Source organism: Pagrus pagrus (genome assembly GCF_965226575.1).
Source record: "Pagrus pagrus genome assembly, chromosome: 13".
Classification (NCBI taxonomy): domain Eukaryota; kingdom Metazoa; phylum Chordata; class Actinopteri; order Spariformes; family Sparidae; genus Pagrus; species Pagrus pagrus.
Genome location: NC_140197.1, coordinates 10072327 through 10093503, shown reverse-complemented (window position 1 = coordinate 10093503; position 21177 = coordinate 10072327). Strand labels below are relative to the sequence as shown.

General features: G+C 42.4%; 3 protein-coding genes across 4 annotated transcripts in view; all 3 read left to right on the top strand.

Moving 5' to 3' along the window:
• Positions 1-9354, top strand: part of LOC311268206 (myosin-9-like) — a 33517-nt gene extending 24163 nt beyond the window's left edge. For both annotated transcript variants that reach the window (XM_084371679.1, XM_084371678.1), the window contains 23 exons: positions 81-241; positions 554-662; positions 773-904; positions 1105-1311; positions 1435-1572; positions 1737-1860; positions 2014-2185; positions 2350-2562; positions 2668-2812; positions 2946-3152; positions 3392-3496; positions 4455-4607; positions 4711-4959; positions 5105-5317; positions 5408-5620; positions 5996-6157; positions 6239-6367; positions 6458-6546; positions 6638-6761; positions 6854-7062; positions 7159-7267; positions 7416-7588; positions 7749-9354. In XM_084371679.1, the coding sequence (XP_084227805.1) occupies positions 81-241; positions 554-662; positions 773-904; positions 1105-1311; positions 1435-1572; positions 1737-1860; positions 2014-2185; positions 2350-2562; positions 2668-2812; positions 2946-3152; positions 3392-3496; positions 4455-4607; positions 4711-4959; positions 5105-5317; positions 5408-5620; positions 5996-6157; positions 6239-6367; positions 6458-6546; positions 6638-6761; positions 6854-7062; positions 7159-7267; positions 7416-7588; positions 7749-7857 (3645 nt within the window). In that variant the 3' untranslated portion in view covers positions 7858-9354. The remainder of the gene's footprint in view (positions 1-80; positions 242-553; positions 663-772; positions 905-1104; positions 1312-1434; positions 1573-1736; positions 1861-2013; positions 2186-2349; positions 2563-2667; positions 2813-2945; positions 3153-3391; positions 3497-4454; positions 4608-4710; positions 4960-5104; positions 5318-5407; positions 5621-5995; positions 6158-6238; positions 6368-6457; positions 6547-6637; positions 6762-6853; positions 7063-7158; positions 7268-7415; positions 7589-7748) is intronic.
• A 1054-nt stretch (positions 9355-10408) lies between these two features.
• Positions 10409-15991, top strand: LOC311267941 (mitochondrial glycine transporter A-like). The gene is made up of 8 exons (XM_084371211.1): positions 10409-10831; positions 11572-11652; positions 12719-12843; positions 13066-13150; positions 13278-13457; positions 14427-14595; positions 14815-14975; positions 15112-15991. The coding sequence occupies exons 2-8, from the start codon at positions 11638-11640 to the stop codon at positions 15232-15234; spliced, it is 858 nt and encodes a 285-aa protein (XP_084227337.1). The 5' UTR covers positions 10409-10831; positions 11572-11637; the 3' UTR covers positions 15235-15991.
• A 1540-nt stretch (positions 15992-17531) lies between these two features.
• Positions 17532-20233, top strand: rpsa (ribosomal protein SA). The gene is made up of 8 exons (XM_084372593.1): positions 17532-17639; positions 18240-18411; positions 18545-18663; positions 18960-19205; positions 19507-19635; positions 19724-19895; positions 19983-20003; positions 20095-20233. Exons 2-8 carry the CDS (start codon positions 18279-18281, stop codon positions 20187-20189), a joined length of 915 nt encoding a protein of 304 aa, XP_084228719.1. The 5' UTR covers positions 17532-17639; positions 18240-18278; the 3' UTR covers positions 20190-20233.
• The last annotated feature ends 944 nt before the right edge of the window (positions 20234-21177 follow it).

Sequence of the window (21177 nt, the reverse complement as noted above, 5' to 3'; positions counted from 1 at the left end):
GTCTACAGAATTCTAGCCAAGATCCACAATATCCAGCCCCTCTGCAGTGCGACTGATCGGTGTGTTTCCTGTGCTGTCAGATCAAAAGCCTGGAGCTGGATCCTAACCTGTACCGGATCGGTCAGAGTAAAGTGTTCTTCAGAGCAGGAGTCCTCGCTCACCTGGAGGAGGAGAGGGACATGAAGATCACAGACATCATCATCAGTTTCCAGGCCTGGTGCAGAGGCTACGTGGCTCGCAAGTAAGAAGAGATGATCCCTGCTTTATGTGACTCCACTGTTATTAGGATCCTAGTAGCTCCTGAAAAAATATATGGGAGCGTAGTTTGAGATAAAACTTTGACACGAGCATGACTTTTCCTGCATCTCAACCTTTATTTTCCCTAGTGCCATTATAAGAAATTGACTCAGGTTAATTGTACAGCTTAGCAAAATATCACAATAACTTCATTGATGTCCAACATAAGTGTCTTATTTCAGTTTATCTTGGTTGCATTGAATTTCATGGTAATATGAAATACAGTCGTCTGAGTCTGTCTGTTCTTGCTTTGAAGGGCTTTTGCCAAGAGACAGCAGCAACTAACTGCAATGAAGGTGATCCAGAGGAACTGTGCCGCTTATCTTAAACTCAGGAACTGGCAGTGGTGGAGGCTCTTCACCAAGGTGAACTCCTAAAATATCTTAACAGTTTAGTTAATTTAATTTCAGAGCCATGCCTGCTTTTTCCTTTTCGTCTTTTCTTATTCCCATTATTTCCAACATTTTGTCCTCAGGTGAAGCCTTTGCTGCAAGTCAGCAGGCAGGAGGAAGAAATGCTGGCTAAGGATGAAGAGCTACATAAAGTGAAGGAGAAGCATTTGTATGCCGAGCAGCAACTGCAGGAAATGGAGGAAAAACAGCAGCAGGTAAACTTTCATAAACCACAGTCTCAATTAAGTAAATTTTCTGTGCCACGCCAGGAAATTGGCACCTTGTCCTTCATGTCAAATTCATTGATGGATGGAGGAGGATGCTTGGTCTTAATGTCATGCAAGCACTGTTTCTCCTCTATTTTAGTTAGTTGTGCAAGATATTAAAATCACCTTTTTGCATCATCTGCTTGCAGCTGGCTGCCGAGAAGATGGCCCTGCAGGAGCAGCTTCAGGCAGAAACAGAACTCTGTGCTGAGGCGGAGGAGATGAGAGCCCGTCTGGCTGCCAAGAAGCAGGAGCTGGAGGAGTTCCTCCATGACCTGGAGGGTCGTGTGGAGGAGGAGGAAGAGCGTGCCGCTCAACTCTTGACAGAGAAAAAGAAGATGCAGCAAAATATTGGAGTAAGTAGGAAAGGTTCAATCACAATACAAGGCATACATATTTAAATCTGTGGGTGTATAAACACTATACGGATTTACTACTGATTTGACCTACCAACCCTGATGTCTTCTATCTGTACACAGGACTTGGAGCAGCAGCTGGATGAGGAGGAGGCAGCCAGACAGAAGCTTCAGCTAGAGAAGGTCACCATGGAGGCCAAGATGAAGAAGATAGAAGAGGATGTTATGGTTCTAGATGACCAGAACAATAAACTGAATAAGGTTAGGATGAAAACCACTCTAATCACCAGGACTGACATGGCGATGGATCAAATATAGCAGTGATTGCTTGTTCTTTTTGATGTAATAAGAATTAACTAAGATGGTGACTACTACTGTGCTCGATTTAACTCTTTCTGCAAACTTGTTTTAATTTGTGAATACAGGAGAAGAAGTTGATGGAAGAGAGGATCTCTGAGTTCACCACCAACCTGGCGGAGGAGGAGGAGAAATCCAAGAGCCTGCAGAAACTCAAGACCAAACACGAGGCCATGATCACAGACCTGGAGGGTAGGAGAACACAACGAAGACAAAGTCACTTATTTGAATGCCACTATAGATCCCAGTGGTCCTAAAAAGGACAAGGTGTCATTGCAGTTTCCAACTTTCATAATTTTTTCCCCTCCCTATAATTTCGTAATTTGTTCTTTTTTCTACTGTCAGACCGCCTGCGCAGGGAGGAGAAGGGGCGTCAGGAGGTGGAAAAGAACCGACGCAAGCTGGAGGGTGACTTCACTGAGATACACGACCAGATCGCTGAGCTGCAAGCCCAGATCGCTGAGCTCCGTGCCCAACTAGCTAAGAAGGAGGAAGAACTCCAGGCAGCCTTGGCCAGGTCTGTATGTGTAATTGATTGTCATTGTTACCCCCTTACTCCTATAGTCCATCAGGCAATAGGTTATTGGAATCAAATGGATGATGGAAGGATGATAGGTTGAGATTATATTCCACACCTTCTGCTCCATGTACTCATTCTTGCTGACCTGCTTCTCCCTTAAGGATCGAGGAGGAGGCTGCGCATAAGAACATGGCCCAGAAAAAGATCCGTGAGCTGGAGGCTCAGCTCTCTGAACTGCAGGAGGATCTGGAGCTGGAGAGGCAGGCTCGAGCCAAGGCAGAGAAACACCGCAGGGATCTGGGAGAAGAGCTGGAGGCCCTCAAGACAGAGCTGGAGGACACTCTGGACTCCACCGCTGCTCAGCAAGAACTAAGGTAGTGATACTGGTCTAGGATTGACTATAACCGCCACCCATTACGTTACATGGCATTATTTTGAGTCTCAACACAAGCAGTTTAACCTCTGTTATCCCTGTTCAGGTCCAAGCGAGAGACAGAGGTGGCACATCTGAAAAAGACTCTGGATGAAGAAGCGAAAGTTCACGAGCAGCAGCTGGGTGAGATGAGACAGAAACACAGTCAGGCCTTCGATGAGCTCAATGAGCAGCTGGAGCAGGCCAAAAGGGTAATTAAAATGTATTTTTTATTTTAAAAATACAATTTATTTATGATCCTTTATCCAACTAATAATTATTATCTCCTTATAACACAATGTTTCTGCAGTCACAAATATAATTAACACTTGCCCTTCCCTGCAGAACAAAGTGTCCATGGAGAAAGCCAAGCAGGCTCTGGAGTCTGAGAGGAATGAGCTCTCCATCGAATTGCAGTCGCTGTCGCAGGGTAAGGGGGAGTCCGAGCATCGCAGGAAGAAGGCTGAAGCCCAGGTCCAGGAGCTGCTGCTCAAACACACAGAGAGTGAGCGCCAGAGAATGGAGCTGGCTGAGAAACTGGCAAAAACGCAGGTACAATTCCTAAAAACACTTTGAGGGTTTTCTTGTTGTTTTGTCTGTGTTGTTTGCACCAAGAACTATTACATGCATGATTGCTGCCGTCTGTGCTCCTCATCACATCTGTGCTCAGTAAAAGATGACCTTTATGTGATAACAATGCTAATTCTGAGTATTAGTTCACCGAACTGAACCCCAAGCAGATAATGTGTTGTTTCTGTTCAGTGGTTCAGATGTTGTCCTCTTGTCCACAGTCTGAACTGGAAAATGTGAACTGCGTTTTGAACGATGTGGAGAGCAAGTCCATCAAGGCAACAAAAGACTGCTCTGCAGTGGAGTCCCAGCTACAGGATATTCAGGTATGCATGCTGTTTCTACCCTCCTGTATGTGCAGAGATCGGACTACCATGGTCTAAAACTAAACAAAACTGGAGTAGTTGGTGATTAATCAATAATTGATTTGGCTTTGTCCAGAATATAATCTGTCAAATGTTTCCCCTTTTGTCTCTCTGGCTTCAGTTATCCATTAAAGGCAAAAATGCCTCAAAAATCTGAAAGAGAAAAAAAAGGGAATTTGATAATTAATCAAAAGTATATTAACTGACAATGTGCAAATTGATTAAACTTTGTGTGTATGGAACTATAACCTACCATGATCAGAGTATGCATCCTTGCCTGCAGTGGAATTTATTTTTTTTCCTTTTTTTTAATAAAAGGGCTGTAGTTTTATCTATAGCATGTCCTCTTAAAATGCTTTTTAGCTGGTTTCATCTTGTAAATTTTTACATGGCCATTTTTGGTGGAATGAAAATTGGTGCTCTTACTAAGGAAATTGTTTTATGTTGTAAACGCTCTAAGACTATTTGGATCTAATAGTTTTCCACTAAAAGTTTCAATAACCTTATCAATAATATGTAAAATGATGATTACTCCTTCTTCCTCATTGAAAACTCTTTAATGTGTGAAGTTGAACAGTTGTAAAGTAAAGTTCCCCTACTTAACTGTTAAGTCTGTTCTCAGTGTGCATGCATTAAGAATTTCCACATCACACTTTTAAAGTTGCATACTAAACCATGATTGACTTCCAAACTAGTTGTGAGGTCATGAAATCCTGCTCATATGTTCACCTATTAAACTCATATTTGAGTTGAGCATGGTGATGTGAAAATCACAATAAGTAACCCAAACTTTAATTATTTAACAAATATGCGTCAGATGATTTGGAAATTGTCTAACACTTTTAGATATTAAAATTGTTGACCATACTAAATGATCTGCTACATATAATTCAGCTTTACATATTGTTGTGTATAACAGGAGCTACTCCAGGAGGAGACACGTCAAAAACTGTCACAGAGCACACGTCTGCGGCAGCTGGAGGATGATCACAACAGCCTGAGAGAACAACTGGAGGAAGAAGAAGAAGCCAAGAAAAATGTAGAGAAGCAGCTTCAGATGGTGCAGGCTCAGGTAAGAACAAATGCATTGTCAGAGTGTGTCATTTCAACTTTATAAAGCACATGTTGATCTCACAGCAGTGAACGTTTGAATGACGCCACATCTTTCCTCACAGCTCACTGAGATGAAGAAGAAGGTTGAGCAGGATGCAGGTTGTCTGGAGACCGCTGAGGAGGGGAAGAAGAGGCTTCAGAGGGACCTGGAGGGAACAAACCAGCGCCTGGAGGAGAAATGTGCTGCCTTTGAGAAGCTGGACAAAACAAAGACTCGTCTACAGCAAGAGTTGGACGACCTGCTGGTAGACCAGGACCACCTCCGACAGATCGTCTCCAACCTGGAGAAGAAGCAGAAGAAGTTTGACCAGGTGAGAGAGTGTTTTTATAGCATGTGTGAAATGGATATACATCAAAGATAGAAGCTATTAATGCCTTTTGATTTTTTTTTTAGCAGTGAATTCTTTGTGATTGTCTTCTTCTGTGATTTGACATGGTCATCATTACTTTCTGTAGATGCTGGCTGAGGAGAAGAACATATCTGCCCGCTATGCAGAGGAGCGTGACCGTGCTGAAGCTGAGGCCCGTGAGAAGGAGACCCGGGCACTGGCTTTGACCCGTGAGTTGGACACTTTGATGGAAGTCAAGGAAGACCTGGACCGCAACAACAAACTGCTGCGGGCCGAAATGGAGGACCTGGTATCCTCCAAGGATGATGTTGGCAAGAGTGTAAGTCTGGAAAATGTGTCATCAGTGGTGTTGTTCTCAGCCTATACATACCATCGTCCTCATCACACATCCTCTTCCTCATTCCTGCAGGTCCACGAGCTGGAGAAGGGCAAACGTGCGATGGAGCAGCAGCTGGAGGAGATGAGGACTCAGCTGGAGGAGCTTGAGGACGAGCTTCAGGCCACAGAGGATGCTAAGCTGCGTCTGGAGGTCAACATGCAGGCCCTGAAAGCCCAGTATGAGAGAGACCTGGCAGGACGTGACGAGATGGGCGAGGAGAAGAAGAGGGCACTGATCAAACAGGTACCAACAGGATATAGACTGAATTTTTCTTATACTTATATTAAGTGTTTTCTGCTGGGAAACTGGTCCTAGACTTGCAGTAAATCTGTATAGTGTCTTACCATCAGCTTACTATCCTACATCAGTATTCGTGTTCTTGGTGACACAAGTCAGCTCCTGTTTGTCCACCTTGACAATCCACTGAAAATGAGCACGAAATTAAAATGTATGGGCTGCTACCATATTTTTAGATAAATTAGGGAATTTCTTACACGGTGGTGCTTTCTGATAGCTGAAACTAATAATTACCTTAATCAAATTAGACCACATTAAATAGAAATTAGTTTATACAAAGATTTTAAAGGGTTGGGGTTAAATCAAATGTGCACCTGTCAGGTGCGAGAGATGGAGATGGAGCTGGAGGATGAGAGGAAGCAGCGTTCTGGAGCCGTGGCCGCACGTAAGAAGCTGGAGCTAGACCTGAAGGAACTTGAGGCTGGCATCGACATGGCCAACAAGAACCGCGACGAGGCACTGAAACAGCTCAAGAAACTCCAAGTGAGTCGCTTGTTGGGATTTCTTCAATACAACAAAAATGCTGTTATGTTTAAATACTAACCATGTTGTTTGTTCCAACAGGCCCAGATGAAGGAGATGTACCGGGAGCTGGAGGATACTCGTATGTCCAGAGAGGAGATCCTCGCTCAGAGCAAGGAGTCAGAGAAGAAGCTGAAGGCCATGGAGGCTGACATGCTCCAGATGCAAGAGGTCGGCAAGCTCACATTGTCAACTGCCATTCTACTCCCTTGCCTTTGTTTCACACTTAAACTTACTTCTCTTTTCATTCATCCCTGGCAGGAGTTGGCAGCTGCAGAGCGAGTAAAGAGACAGGCCCAGCTGGAGAGAGATGAACTGCAGGATGAGATGAACAACCAGGCCACCAAGAAGTAAGACGGCTATTAAACCGCAGCAACATTGACCACTATTCTGTATCCCTTATCATCTCTCATCACCTTCTCACCTGTCTTCATCTCTCAGTGCTCAGATTGCAGAGGAGAGGAGACGGCTCGAGGCTCGTATTGCTCAGCTGGAGGAAGAGCTGGAGGAGGAACAGTGCAACACTGAGCTGACCAACGACAGGCTGAAGAAAGCAATGCTGCAGGTTTGTGAGCAGTTGGTCAACGTTTTATCAGTACAGTTCACCCTAAAGGTTAATTCCAGAAGAGACAGTGATGACCCTTTTTTTTTTCCTAGACTGACCAGATGAACGTGGAGCTGACAGCTGAGCGCAGCAGCTCTCAGCGTGTGGAAGGTGCTCGTGCCCAGCTGGAGCGTCAGAACAAGGAGCTGAAACTGAAGCTGCAGGAGCTGGAAGGAACGGTCAAGTCCAAGTACAAGGCCAATATGGCCGCCCTAGAGGCGAAGATCGCTCAGCTGGAGGAACAGCTGGACATGGAGACCAGGTGAAGGCCTCCAAACTTTTGCTCTTGAGGTGAAACTAGCTGACATTATTTGGCGCTGTGTTTTTTTGTCTGACTGATTTTGTGCTCTTGATTCAGGGAGAGGCAGGGTGCCACCAAGCTTGTGAGACGCACAGAGAAGAAACTGAAGGAAGTCATCCTGCAGGTGGATGACGAGAGACGCAACACGGAGCAGCACAAGGACCAGGTCTGTGGTTTTCGCTCACCATTGTCAAACTAATAACAACGTCTGATCTATGATATAAGTGACAATAAAAGAGTATGCAGCTCCTCTGTAGTACATCAGATGTATTATGAAGGTCAGCATGTCTAACGTCACCTGTGTGGAATTACAGGTCGACAAGTTGAACTCCCGCATGAAACAGCTGAAGCGTCAACTGGAGGAGGCTGAGGAAGAGGCTCAGAGAGCCAATGCCAACCGAAGGAAACTGCAGAGGGAGCTGGAGGATGCCACGGAGTCCGCAGACGCCATGAACCGTGAAGTCACCACCCTCAAGAACAAGCTCAGGTAGGAACATGGACGGCAGATTCCCAGTAACTTTCATTTTTATCTAGATTTCTACAGACAGGTAGTTTGAGCACTCTTGAATTATCACTAGATCCTGCTGCTTGTAACATAGTGGAAATTCTTGTGAATCAATGTTTTATTTATTCATTTTCTGTTTTAGGCGTGGCGACCTCCCCTTCCTTGGGCGCCGTACTGTTCCCCGCGCTGGCATAGAAAGCGACGAGGAGAGCGAGCCCAAGAGCGAGACCTCTGAGCCCAAGCCTGAATGAACAGCCACAGTGCCACTGCATCATTACCAGACAGACCCAAAATTCACATATGAGCACACATTACTGTATCTACTGAACAGAGGAACACAAACATTGAAACTAGAGACAGAGATCCAGTCTGCTTCCTTCAAGTTTAGTCCTGTGACAGTCTGATCTCTTCAACACTGACAATCTATGCATTCTTAACACACATACAGAAGCCAGTAAACTGGGACAATCACCATGCTGACAAATACACACACGTTATTTTTGGGCCAAATTGTTTTGTTCTGCTTCATTTTTGATTCTCTGGGAAAAATAAAAAAGATAATGATATTTTTATAAGGAAACATTCCAATTATAATAGTCCTGATTGAGGATCTATTTTTCTAATTGAAGAAAGAGAAAACAAAGAAAGAAGTATACATAAATGAAGACAGATTACTGGAAGGGGACCAAAGTAATATCTCAATCTATAGAATTGTATTTTATGCAGAAGTTTTTATAATGGTTAAGAATGGAAGTTCTTCATGTTTATTATGCTCGCGCTCTCGCCTCCGTTTATAATGAAGGTTTATATGCTGACATGTATTCTATCAATTTAGCTGCAGTTAGTACTTGTGACTACGCTTTTGAGCTTAATAATTTGATATACACACACTTCATGTGAAAATGAAAAATTGGAGGCAGATTTGAAGTAAAAACAATTGGAGACTCATTGAAGCATACTGAAGGCATTTGATTGTGACTGTGCTGAAATTCCTTATTTTTGCACTGAGATGACAAAAAACACTTAAGCCTAGATATTATAAACCACTGCATTCGTGTGTTTCATTGACGGAGAAGCTCGGAAGTTTTGGAAAAAGTGCACATGCTCATTTAGTGAGTGCACAGACTGCCAACACACACTAAGGCCTTAAATACAGCTGCGTTCTACTGGGCAGGGTGGTTGGCTTTTTCTCTTGACATGCATTGATTTTTACATTTATCACTATCAGTGTTTTCGTTAATGTTCAAGGTAAAGTTTAAAGGGGGTGGTGGGGTAGCTGATTACTCACAGCACACACTGTATTCTCAGAGCACGGCCTGGTGAGGGAGGAGAAGCTGAGGCAGAATCAGGGGGAAGGGACGAACTTCATGTCTTTAGCCTACTGTATGTACGCTATACTGTGGTTGATGGGGCATCATGTAAACATGGGGAGTTGATATGTAGCCAGGTATAGAGTAGATGTATGAGATACAAGCTATTTGTGTCAGTATGATGTCGACCCCTCGCAGGCTGTGCTCAGGGCGGCTTTTGGCTCACACTGCTGGGAAGTGAGAGGAACGTGTTGTTACTTAAAAATAACAGCTCACAGCGCACTTAAAAAAAAAAAAAAATACAAAGGAAATCCAAAAAAGAGAAAAATGCTCCTCCAACAATTGTTCTGTAATGTTTGTCTGTCTGCACCTCTGGAGTGGAAATCATATTGTGAAATGTTGGTATTATTGCAATTAAAGATGCTTTCTAAACTGCTACATGTTGACCATGTGTTTGTTTTTTGTTTTTTTATCTTCATACTGATGCTGTTTTTGTGGGTTTTTAAGTCAATAATTTGAGATAACTGGGTGAAGTAAGGTTTCAGTTCCACTCCTCAGACCTCAAGTTGTTTATGAAATAATGTGTTGTAACCAGCAGGAGGCAGTCAGGGGTTTCTGTATGAGAGCAGAGCACAAGCAAGTCAGAACCGGTTTCACCACAGTCAATTATAGTAAACAAGGATCAAGGCAGTTGGGTGAGAACTCTATTTACTAGTAGTTTTTCTATATGCACGATTCTGTTCATAAAACAGCCTGTAACACGTTCATTCATGACATAACTTAAGAATAATAGTTTTTATTGTCTGTAAAACATTTTGTATTAGAACTGCATTGTGACTGATATGAAAGCAATGCCTATCCTTTCTTTTTTGAGGCACTTAAGGTATTTCTATATCTTTACACATGTACTTCTCCTGTTTGATTCAGGGGAGAGAATATTACTTTTACTCTACTACATATATTCGCTTAATAATTACAAGTTAAATATCAACATTTAAAATAATACAAAAAATACCCAAAGCATCTATATTTGTAATGCAATATTTAAGACAGTATAGCGCTCTGATAGAAGTCCTTTCTGCATTACGAGACACTTTTACGGTTTTACTTTAAGAACATTTTGATTATAACGCTTCCATTATTTTAATGGTAAAATCTGAATAAGTGCATAAAGTCGCTCCTAAGTGCAGTTGTAAGTGTGTGGTATTTGTTTCTTTCAGGGGAAAAATATCCTCATACAATAATTGTATCTTCACTTTGTGGGTGTAGTTTTTTTATTCCACTAAATTACCTTAAAAAACCTTCGTTCTGCCTAAATTGAGTTTTTAAAGTGCAGACAAGTTGCGGAATCAAAATTCACTCGAGTCCTCAGTTAATTGGTTAGTATTCAAGGCACGGCCAGCTTCTGAGCCAATCAGGAGCCGGGAACTCCCACATGGGCGGGGTTTTCTCGCAGTGACGACACGCGCCGTCCTCAAAACAGGAACCGGCCGGTTAACTTTATGAATGAGGCGGCCAGCCGTCAGGTTTAATGTTGCAGAGTTAGAGTTGGGGTTAGCTCCTGAGGCGGCGGAGGTCCAGTTGTGTCTGTGCTGCCGTTATTACAGTCGGTCAGGAGGATTCACGCTGAGTTATTTTTCGGGCTCTCAGCGGAGAGAAATTTTGACTGCGACAAAATAGTTGCGCAAGGTGGTTAGCTAACTGCTACTGCCGTATCAGAGGAGGGAGAATACCTTTTTTATTATTATATAACTCGCAAAAGGTCTGTCAGACAGGCCTTTTGTGTTTTATTAACCGTGTCCTATAGCTGTTTATTGAACTATGCTAGTGGCTAACTACTGGCTTCAGACTTGTATCACCAGTCTGTGAAACTCCTCATACTGCAGAAGAGTTGAGCAGACAGACTCTAAACAGGGTAAGCAACACCTGAAGTTTCTTATGCTGTGTATTTGATATGCATTGATCATTCTGGCATCACATGATGAGATCACGTCAGAAGCCCCATAAGAACATTAATGTTCATATTGTGATGAGTGAGAGAATACAGCACACCTGATCTGTGTCTGGTTTCTGTCTGTATCAGAGGTTCAGCTGCATGTTGTGCATGTTAAATGATGTGTTATTAGGTTGGTAGGTAATGGACTTGTCTGCTTTCATTTCCTTTAATGTACCTATTTGGTTGAAGCAGAATACACAGTGTGTCTACATGGTGTCATACTAATTTAATTAACAAAACTTTAACCCCACAAAAATCCATTTAGAGACAACAATCCAAGACTCTTTAGACCTCCTGTGCTGAACAAAGCTTACCCAGATAACTCACATGCATCGTGCCTCTACACACAAATTGCACCAGATCACATTCACATGTGAAATCGTGCAGCCTGCAGATCCATCCTAATATGCAGCGCAGTGATCTTTGTTGAGTTAATGAACGGCTGTGTGTCCGGTGGTCACAAATAGGAAACATGGTGTCAGTCTGGTGATCTGTATATTATATAGTCTGCTGTGTGCAGCCTGACACAGACGGCAGGACTGTGCACATGCTCCAGCATCATCTGGAAGAGATGCTTCAGAGGCTGAGACTGTGTTGTTTAAACGGCTGATCCATTTACTGAAAGGCCACTTCTGATTTTTCCTCTTTTTTTTTTCAAGGTGTGCAAACGTTTCGGAGTGAATTATCGACCAGAGGAGGAAAAAGAGTCATCGCCCTGAATAACTATGGAACTGTCCCTGGTAAGTTTTCCAGCCAGAACAATTAAGTACATCTTTGTTTATCTGATAATAGCGAAAAGTGATGAGGCCAGATTTTTATTCTCCTACCTTTATTCGTAGGGCTGCACAATATATTAAAAAAATAAATACATACATTATTGATTATTTTTGAATTCTTTTTAAATCACTGACAACCCTGCTAAAGATCATTATAATGTAACATTTTGTGGAGTCTGTACCAAACTAACACGTTTTCTTACATGTGTAGAACAAATTTTATGAACCAGTGTATCTCTGTAGCACTGCAGTACTTCATTATAATGCTGTTTTGTCACACATCTTGCATTTATAGAAAACCTGCTGCCTCTGGGATTTTGGATATTACACTTGACAATATTGTGATTTTGATTGATTGTGCATGTTTGTCATTGCCTTAAGTAATTACCTCAAGGTCAGGGAATCCTGACATAATCGTGACATATTTTACTCTCTGGATTAAACTGCGTTGTTACATAACAGCTGAATGATCAGAAAGGGTAGACATGGCAGAGTTCAGTTATCAGCGTCTAGCGCGGCCTAAACAAACTGCGATGATAATAAAACTGACCTGACCCAATTCACTGAGACTCGGAGTACCGAAAGAGTATCCTCTTTGATATAAAAGAGAAACATATATCATTGATGAAACAACGAGTTAACACCTGCAAAGACAAAATTATCTGAGGAATTCACGTTATTTTGACACATTATTTAACTAATCTAGCACCTAATTGTACCGTGACTAATGTCGCTTATATAACTCCTATAAAGTGATAAAGTGTTGAAGGTCTTCTTGCTTATCAACAGCTTTGGGGCACAGGTCGTCAAGAACAAAATAATTATTGCAATAAATGTTATACATACTTTGATTATTAAGCTAATTAGTTTGGTTTGAAAATAATTTACTTACTTATCAAAGAGGCTTCAAGGAGCAATTTTAACGCTTTAAATCAAATGATTGTTGGCTGCCTTGTGTTCATCTTTCATCGTATCCTCCCTCACTCCCACTTCCTCACCTCCTCTCTCCTTTTTTCTGCCACCCCCCCAGGCTCACCCAGCTATCAAAGCCTTCATGTGTGGCTCCTTCAGTGGGACCTGCTCCACGCTGCTTTTCCAGCCTCTCGACCTCGTCAAAACGCGCCTGCAGACGTTGCAGAGCGGCATGCAGCCTGGGTGAGTCTGTGTACATGCACGCACAGACAGACATGAATATCAGTAAGACTGGCTTGCATCACATGCTTTCTTGCCTTATGACCTTCAAAACCGCTTTATTGACCGGTTGAGCACAAGAAGCTTGACCTCAGCTAAACCCTGAATCACAATCACATGAAAGCAGTATTCATTATTCAGCATTAGTAACCTTTCTGTCCGCTTATCCAAATGTTTCTCTTCTAGTGCGAACAGAGTGGGGATGGTGACTGTGCTCCGGAGCGTGGTGCGGACAGAGAAGTTGCTGGGACTGTGGAAAGGAGTTTCACCGGTTAGAACATCTTTACACTTTTTCCATCCCAAAAGTCTTCTGTGTGTCTGGAAAACTTATAACAAATTCACCAGCTTCAGATTTTTCCCTTTTCTGACTCTTCTCTCTCATCCGTCTGCTCCTCCAGTCCTTTGCTCGCACCATCCCGGGAGTGGGGCTCTACTTCAGCACCTACTACTCTCTAAAGCAGCACTTCTTCCAGGACAGGACCCCAAGGGCCATTGAGGCTGCGCTGCTTGGAGGCGGGGCGCGGACCGTGGCAGGGATCTTCATGCTGCCAGTCACTGTCATCAAGACACGCTTTGAAGTAAGCACAGGCAGACATATTTCATGTTTATTCGAGGTCTGTAACAATGAGTCAGACGTAACGTAGGTGCCAACTACAAACGACTCATTAAGTCATAACATTGTTATGTGTTGACAACTTGTATCTTGAAGTAAACATGTATGTAACGCTGTGATCCTACCCTCTCACTGAGGATACATATATCAGAAACAAGTGATAGAGACCAATAGAGACCATTCACCCTGTTACAAGACACTGTACCATCATTTTAGAGCTGTTAGTTTACATTTTTAAAGCTAGATAATGTTGCTTTAACACAGAAATATCCCTAGGGTGAAAGTACCCTTGGATGAGAATAATTGACTTAACCCAGTCTTGTTTGTTATACTGGCACTATTCTCTGCCAGTGGATAGTGTGGCTCAAGGCAAAAAATGACCACAGAGCTGATTGATTGTTCTGTCAAATGTATACAGAATAAAGTTTTTCAAGAGAAATATTTTTTTTCACCTTTTAACTACATTATAAATACAGTGTGTGTATTTCACACCACTATAATGCCATTTGTTCCAACAGCCAATTTTTTTAAGTCCAGTTTAGCGTGATTCCTGAATGTCCACAAGATCCCAAATTGTTATATGGTCTCACTCTTATTTAATTATGAAATTATATGTTTTTATCAATGCAGTATAATAGATGCTTACATTTCTATCTCAATAAAGATGGCAATCTATAACTGAAGAAACTTAAAGGTGTATTTACTTTGTGCAGAGCTACAACAGACCCCGCTGATGTCCATAAACACACATGTGAAAGGCTCCTATTAGTTTGTTTGAAAATAAAGTTTTCCACAGTACAAATTAGTATTAAGTAGCCAAACATCAAAATGTAATGTGAATGATGGTACAATGTGTTTTAGTTATGTTATTGGATAACTGTGTTATGTGCCTACTAAACTTAACTTAACGTGTTTTTGTGTTTTCGTCTTTCAGTGTGGAAAGTACAGTTACGCGAGTGTGACCGGGGCTCTGCGCAGTGTGTGTCGGACTGAAGGTCCTGCAGCTCTGTTCTCTGGCTTGATGGCCACTCTCCTCAGAGATGTTCCCTTCTCTGGTATCTACGTCATGTTCTACAGCCAGACCAAGGCCTCGCTGCCAAAAGGCAAGTGTCCACCCTGAAGTCACTATGTATTAACCTGCAGCATGTCTTTATGTCAAAGAAAGTCATGATTGAAGTACACAAAAACTGTAGCTGTCCGTCTTGTCTAGACTCCATTTATTCTGTGTTATTTTGTCTTTACATTTTAACTATTAAAATTAAACAGGTGATTGTTTCTAACGTTCACTTGAATTAAATACCTGCTGTCTGTCCTTTTTTAAGAAATCAGCATGTCTCCTTCTGCCCCCCTGGCAAACTTCAGCTGTGGGATCCTGGCCGGTGTACTGGCCTCCCTGATCACGCAGCCTGCTGATGTGGTCAAAACACAAGTCCAAGTCAATCCACAGCTGAGGACAGCAGAGGCTATCAGATACATCTATATGGTAAGCGTCTCACTCTTCTTGTCAGGTCACAACAGGTCCGTCTGTGAACAGATTAAGTTTTAACTCTATATCCATTGCTGCACAATACTATTTATGATTGTATCTGACACCTGTCTTTGTCCTTCCTCTCCCTCAGGAACACAGACTCCAGGGCTTCTTCAGAGGGGCAGTCCCACGGGCACTGAGGAGGACCATGATGGCCGCCATGGCGTGGACAGTGTATGAGCAGATGATGTTTCGTGTCGGACTGAAGTCCTGAAGTGGAGAATTGATGAGATGCTTGTGAAGGAAAGAGAAAGCTAGAGTCGAGACAGTGATGAGTGGACAAGATGGAACCGTGAAAGTGCAGATGAGCCTGATGATGTGTCGCTCATACGAGTGTCAAAGACTTAGAATATTTCACTGCAACAGGAGGTGCAGACCGGTGAGCGAAGAAAGTGTACACTTGTTGCCTAAATGACAAGTAGGACTTCAAGAGAGATGTGGTGCATTTGTTTGATGAAATGTGCTTTGCTGAACTTCAGGAACCTGATTTTTTTATTTTATTATTTTTTTGGGCCTTGGCGACTTAACTTTGGATAAAATATTTTTAAATGATGTATGGTATGATGTTCTGTATTGCACTACAAGTTGTAAAAATGCCTACACCTTAATGAGTAGTTGGACTGAGATTTTCCATGTTTTAGAAATGCCTCGGTGGGAATTCCTGTGTCTGGTTTTTCCACAGTTGTGGAACATGTACATGTGATCTGAAAGATAGCCCACATAGCTCAGACTTCTTTAATGCACTTTAACCCCCAGCGTTTCCCTCACGGCACAGTTTAAAACCTGAGTCTGTTGAATGCCTTTCGCTTAACACAGTGTATATTTATATTCTGATACGTGCTTGTAGTACTTTCATCTGCCTTCAAAAGTACTGATTTTTGTTTTGATATGTTTATTTTCATGCAAAGATGTTGTTGAAGTGTTCTTGCCTTTTTTTAAAGAAGCTCAAAAAAATAAAACACTGCACAGTATTTCTATGTGGAACATGAAGCATTTTTTCAGTGTGAATGATTCAACAGAAAGTGTCAGCCTCAGGTTAGTGCCTGAGGGCTGGCTGACCTCTGAAATGCTGTAGTGAAGGTACTGCAGCTGTATCGCCATGTGACACTATTACACAGCAGACTTAACTAAGCATTTCATCTCCGTTTTAATTTTGATACTTCAGGTTATCTTTATAGCAGTGACGGAAACTGAATTAAATCCTGATTAAACCACTTACTTAAATAAAAGCTCTCTTCTACTAACTCAACTTCAAGTACTAGCAGTGAATGATCTGTACTTTGCCTCTTTCTTCTCATTAACCGGACAGGAGATAAAACTGATTCTGCCGGTAGAAATATCTGGTTCAGCCGTGGTGTAAAACTATCACAGGCACTTCCAAGAGATTAGAAAAGCCATATCGCTCAGTATATTGCAGCAGACTGCCAGAACATGAGGGCCAAAGACTGATCGTGGCACTCTCAGACAGAGATAACAGCAGAGGGGGGAGGGTGGTGACATAACATCAAGCTGGAAATAAGGACAAGGAGTGTTGGACTGTCAGGATAAAGTAAGACAGTAAGCTATTGAGGGTTAATATCTGCTGAGACAAAGTTATTCATTAAAGGTCAGAGAGAAAGAGAGAACTAAGCTTCATAAAGACTCGTTCTTCTTACGTTTAATGTGATTTGTCTCTAAATAAGTGTTGGCAGTTCATCATGGCAGGGTTTGGAGCAGTAATCTTTCTTTTAAACTTAAAGTGGGCCTCTCATTTGTGCCATATTTCAACACACTGTGTCACATCCAGTGATATTTTTTCATTCATTACAGATAAATGATTGTGTGATCATTTGTGTCAGGTCCAGGTTTCATTGAGTGAAAGGCTGATAAAAAAAATGTCTGAGTGAGCATCATAAATCATTTATGAGGTACTTCATGGTGACTGAACAAAACGGCTCTTTGTGTGTTGCCAACCTGGATTATTCCCAGAAAAAAGAACTCCAAAACATGTTATTCCACCATGTGACACGTCGCCCCACTCCTCCTTGGCCTTATTTGTAAGACCCATCTGCTCAATGTCCTTGACATTCATCCAAACCCAGTTTTTAGATCACACCATTGCCAATGGACCAACTGATCTACCTGTGAGTCTGTTCAGTCTCCCAACACAACTGCCTCTGCTAATGGTTCCTTCCAGGATTACAGGATCATACACAACTATCTGCACGTTAGACACTTTTCATCTGAAATTATTTCTCAACTCACTGTGTCATTATGTACACATTATGTCCCCTTGGCCTAGGACTCCTTATCTCCTGCAAATATAGTTGCAGCAAAGGTCAGTCTTTCACCGAGAAGTCAGCGTCTCAGCATTGTCTTAATATGGTCTTTCCATCCCCATTGTCTTAATATGGGATACCCATCCGACCCGCGCTCCGGCCTCTAGTTACCTCCGCTCCGGTCATGACAGCACATGGCCCGAGTCTCCACCTGGTGGCCAACTGGCAGAACTACTCACCCGCCCCATTCACATTAACCGACCAATCACACACTTGGAAATCTGGTATAAATACTACGTCATTTCCTCCCATCGTCCTCTTTTCACCGTGTGGTCAGACTTCCATACGGCGTTGTTTCGTGGTGAGTTCTCTAACGGTTATATTTTGGTAATATGCCTTTAAATGAGGTCTAGGAGGGGATATTATGATATGTTGAATATTAAACATACTTCAAGGCTAGATAAATCGTATATTTAGCGTCTTTATCGTCCTAAATTATCCCAAAGTATATGATGCTAATACGAAAGCTAACTTGCTAGCATCTGACACGCGCTCATCCAGCAGTGTGCCTCTCACGCCTGAGTATAAATACTGTTTACACTTAGTAGTATCACCTGAAATAAATGTACATATCTGCCATGAGGGATGTAACAATGAGTTAAAATAAGTTTAAACTTGCTTTGTAGCTAGGTCTACGCTTTTAATGCCTGTCTGTAACCCGGATGCCTTAAGCTAATGCTTCTTAGCCGTCTGGAGTGCGCTTTTTTAGCAAGACCGTGAAGCATCATCAGCTTCAGTTTTTCTAGTAATCAACCATCATGACTTCCCTGAACAAGAAATCAATTGTTGTACAGTTTGCCCGATCATAAAATTCTAGTTTTTGGTCTAATATTGTTGCATACACACCCACGATGTCACAAACTGGCCATGAACTAACCAATGCCGTTCATTCTCTTCCCAGCTCTCCCATATAACTCGTAACGCAGGGAAAGTGGTCACGATGTCCGGAGGTCTGGATGTCCTTCAAATGAAGGAGGAGGATGTGCTGAAGTTCCTGGCTGCAGGAACCCACCTGGGAGGCACCAACTTGGACTTCCAGATGGATCAGTATGTCTACAAGAGAAAAAGTGACGGTGAGTGGTGGTAGATGTTACAGGATTTTAGTGTGATCTGTGATGTGACATGAGCATGAGATTAAGGAGTATAAAGATGTTTTCAGGGCTCTCCATCTGAGTTATAACTTACAGAATTTCTTTCAATAACCAGGTGTGTACATCATTAACCTGAAGAAGACCTGGGAGAAGCTGCTTCTGGCAGCCAGGGCTATTGTTGCCATTGAAAACCCAGCTGATGTGTGTGTCATCTCCTCCAGGAACACTGGCCAGGTAAACAATCTGACATCTGAATTGTCCTAATTGTCTGCCGACTGCCAGTTTAGACACTGGAATGTCGGCACAAACTGTAATATGCACTCTGTTAAAGCCGGGCACTGATGTCGGTGTTCCGGTGTCGGAAGTGTGCGAGAGTGAGCTGGCTGGGTTTTCGCTGACACCACGAGGACTGCAGTCCCATGACTGGCGTTTGATAGCAACTTGAGCCACAGTTAAATTTCTCCAATGTAAATAACCAGCAGAATTTAACTTGGATCCTGATCGCAACTTGTTCTTTCTACCCACTTAAGAGAGCAGTGCTGAAGTTTGCCTCTGCCACCGGTGCCACCACCTTCCACGGTCGCTTCACCCCTGGTACCTTCACCAATCAGATCCAGGCAGCTTTCAGAGAGCCCCGCCTCCTGATTGTGACAGACCCCCGTGCTGACCATCAGCCACTGACTGAGGCTTCCTATGTCAACATCCCCACCATTGCCCTGTGCAACACCGACTCCCCACTGAGATACGTGGACATTTCCATCCCCTGTAACAACAAGGTGAGACGAGCTGAATAAAAATCAATCATTGAAATGTTTGCTGTGTATCAGTAAATCCTTGCACACAGCTAGAGCCCGGCGCTGTCCTGTCTGTGCTGTGCAGGGTGTAGGATGTGTGCAAAATGAAAAAGCCTGACTTCTAACTTGCCCTCTCTGAACCACTCTGGGACGGGTGTAGATGTCTGCCACAAAGTCAAACTGTATGTCCTCTGTGTATATTATAAAGTATAAAAGATGTAACCACAGCAGGTATATATTGTATGTCGTGTTTATCCATAGCTAATCTGTGATTGTGCTGCAGGGTCACCACTCTGTGGGTCTGATGTGGTGGATGCTGGCCAGGGAGGTGCTCAGAATGAGGGGAACCATCTCCAGGGAGCACCCATGGGAAGTCATGCCTGATCTGTACTTCTACAGGGACCCTGAAGAGGTAAGGCACATGCAGTGCACCTTGGGAGATGTAAATTTTTTATTTATTTTTTTGCACTCAATAATACACATGCATATTTTAAACACAGATTGAGAAGGAGGAGCAGGCTGCAGCTGAGAAGGCTGTTGGAAAGGAGGAGTTCCAGGGTGAATGGAGCGCTCCTGCAGCTGAGTTCACCCAGCCTGAGGTGGCTGACTGGTCTGAAGGTGTTGCTGTGCCATCTGTACCCATCCAGCAGTTCCCTGCTGGTACAGTTGCTCGTGAGTAAACTTTATTTTTTTATCCAAAATTGCAATTTGATGTTTACCTTTTTTTGTCACTTAACTTTTGCTTTTACTTTCTTACAGCGGCTCCAGCTGTCAAGACAGGTGAAGTATTTTCTGGTTAGTTTATAATGAATCTGAAATCTATATATTGATTCCAATAATTAAATATGAACTTTTTTTTTTTTCCTTGCAGAGGATTGGAGCACTCAGCCTGCCACAGAGGATTGGTCCACTGCCCCCACTGCTCAGGCCTCTGACTGGGGTGGTGCCACTTCTGACTGGTCTTAAATCATCAACTCTGGCATCAATAAAAGTGTTTGTTTACACTTGAACTTTGTTGCTCTGTTAATTCATTTGAAATTTACTGAAGGTCACTAAAACTGCAATGTTTTCAATATTAAATGCAGTTGGATGCTAATTGTTAAAGCCAGTGGAAGTTGTGACACTGGCTTTAACAAATAATGCATTTAGCATGGTAGAGAGCTGGGTCCCTCCATAAAACACGCTTTTAAGGGAAATGCTATAGTGTGGACCTACTGTATTTTGTTTGAGCTGTAATAAAAGGAGGTGACTAGAAGAGATGAAGCTACATTTATAAGTTGAATAGATGATTTGCTGACTATTGGTGTAGGCCAGGGTGTTCTGTCAGCCCAAAATGTGAGGCAAGGCTGCGCCTGTGCTTTCCTTATTGAGCACTATTATGAATGCAGGAATGGATTTAATAGCTGATGTATTGACACATTTTAATTAGCCCTGAATGTTATATAAGCCCTTGAAAGTTTGTGGCTCTGACTTTAATGGCTAAGCTCCTCTCACACTGCAGAATGAAGGATTACAAGCTATTGATTAACTTGAAATGCATAAATGAAGTGCTGACACTATGAGATAAAGATAATAAAACAATAGTGGAGTGTTACAGCCACCGTGTCTGCACAATAGTATCTATATAGCAAGTTCAGCCTTCATTAATACACACTGAATGTGATGGATCAAAATATGAGCATTAATTTGTAGACTAGTGGAAATGACAAAGTGGGTGTGTGATTTATTTTTTAAAATTTTATTAGTGATTTTTTTTTTTTAAGCTGTAGCCAAAACTTTCACTGCCAACTTTAGAAAACATTAAACATAAAAAGGGGAAACAATGACCAAAGGGCTTATCATAGCCCAGCAAGAATCAATGTAGATTTGATCTGCAACTTTAAAAATGTTCTTGGTGTAACAGTTGTACTTTTTTTTTTTTTTTTTACTGTCGACTTGTAAAAAAATGTTTAGA

Coding starts and splice junctions, on each gene's coding strand:
- rpsa (XM_084372593.1), top strand. CDS start 18,279: ATGTCCGGAGGTCTGGATGTCCTTCAAATGAAGGAGGAGGATGTGCTG. Junction 19,636..19,723: donor TCTACAGGGACCCTGAAGAG/GTAAGGCACATG, acceptor TTTTAAACACAG/ATTGAGAAGGAGGAGCAGGC. Junction 20,004..20,094: donor GGCTCCAGCTGTCAAGACAG/GTGAAGTATTTT, acceptor TTTTCCTTGCAG/AGGATTGGAGCACTCAGCCT.
- LOC311267941 (XM_084371211.1), top strand. Junction 14,596..14,814: donor CAAGGCCTCGCTGCCAAAAG/GCAAGTGTCCAC, acceptor TCCTTTTTTAAG/AAATCAGCATGTCTCCTTCT. Junction 14,976..15,111: donor CTATCAGATACATCTATATG/GTAAGCGTCTCA, acceptor CCTCTCCCTCAG/GAACACAGACTCCAGGGCTT.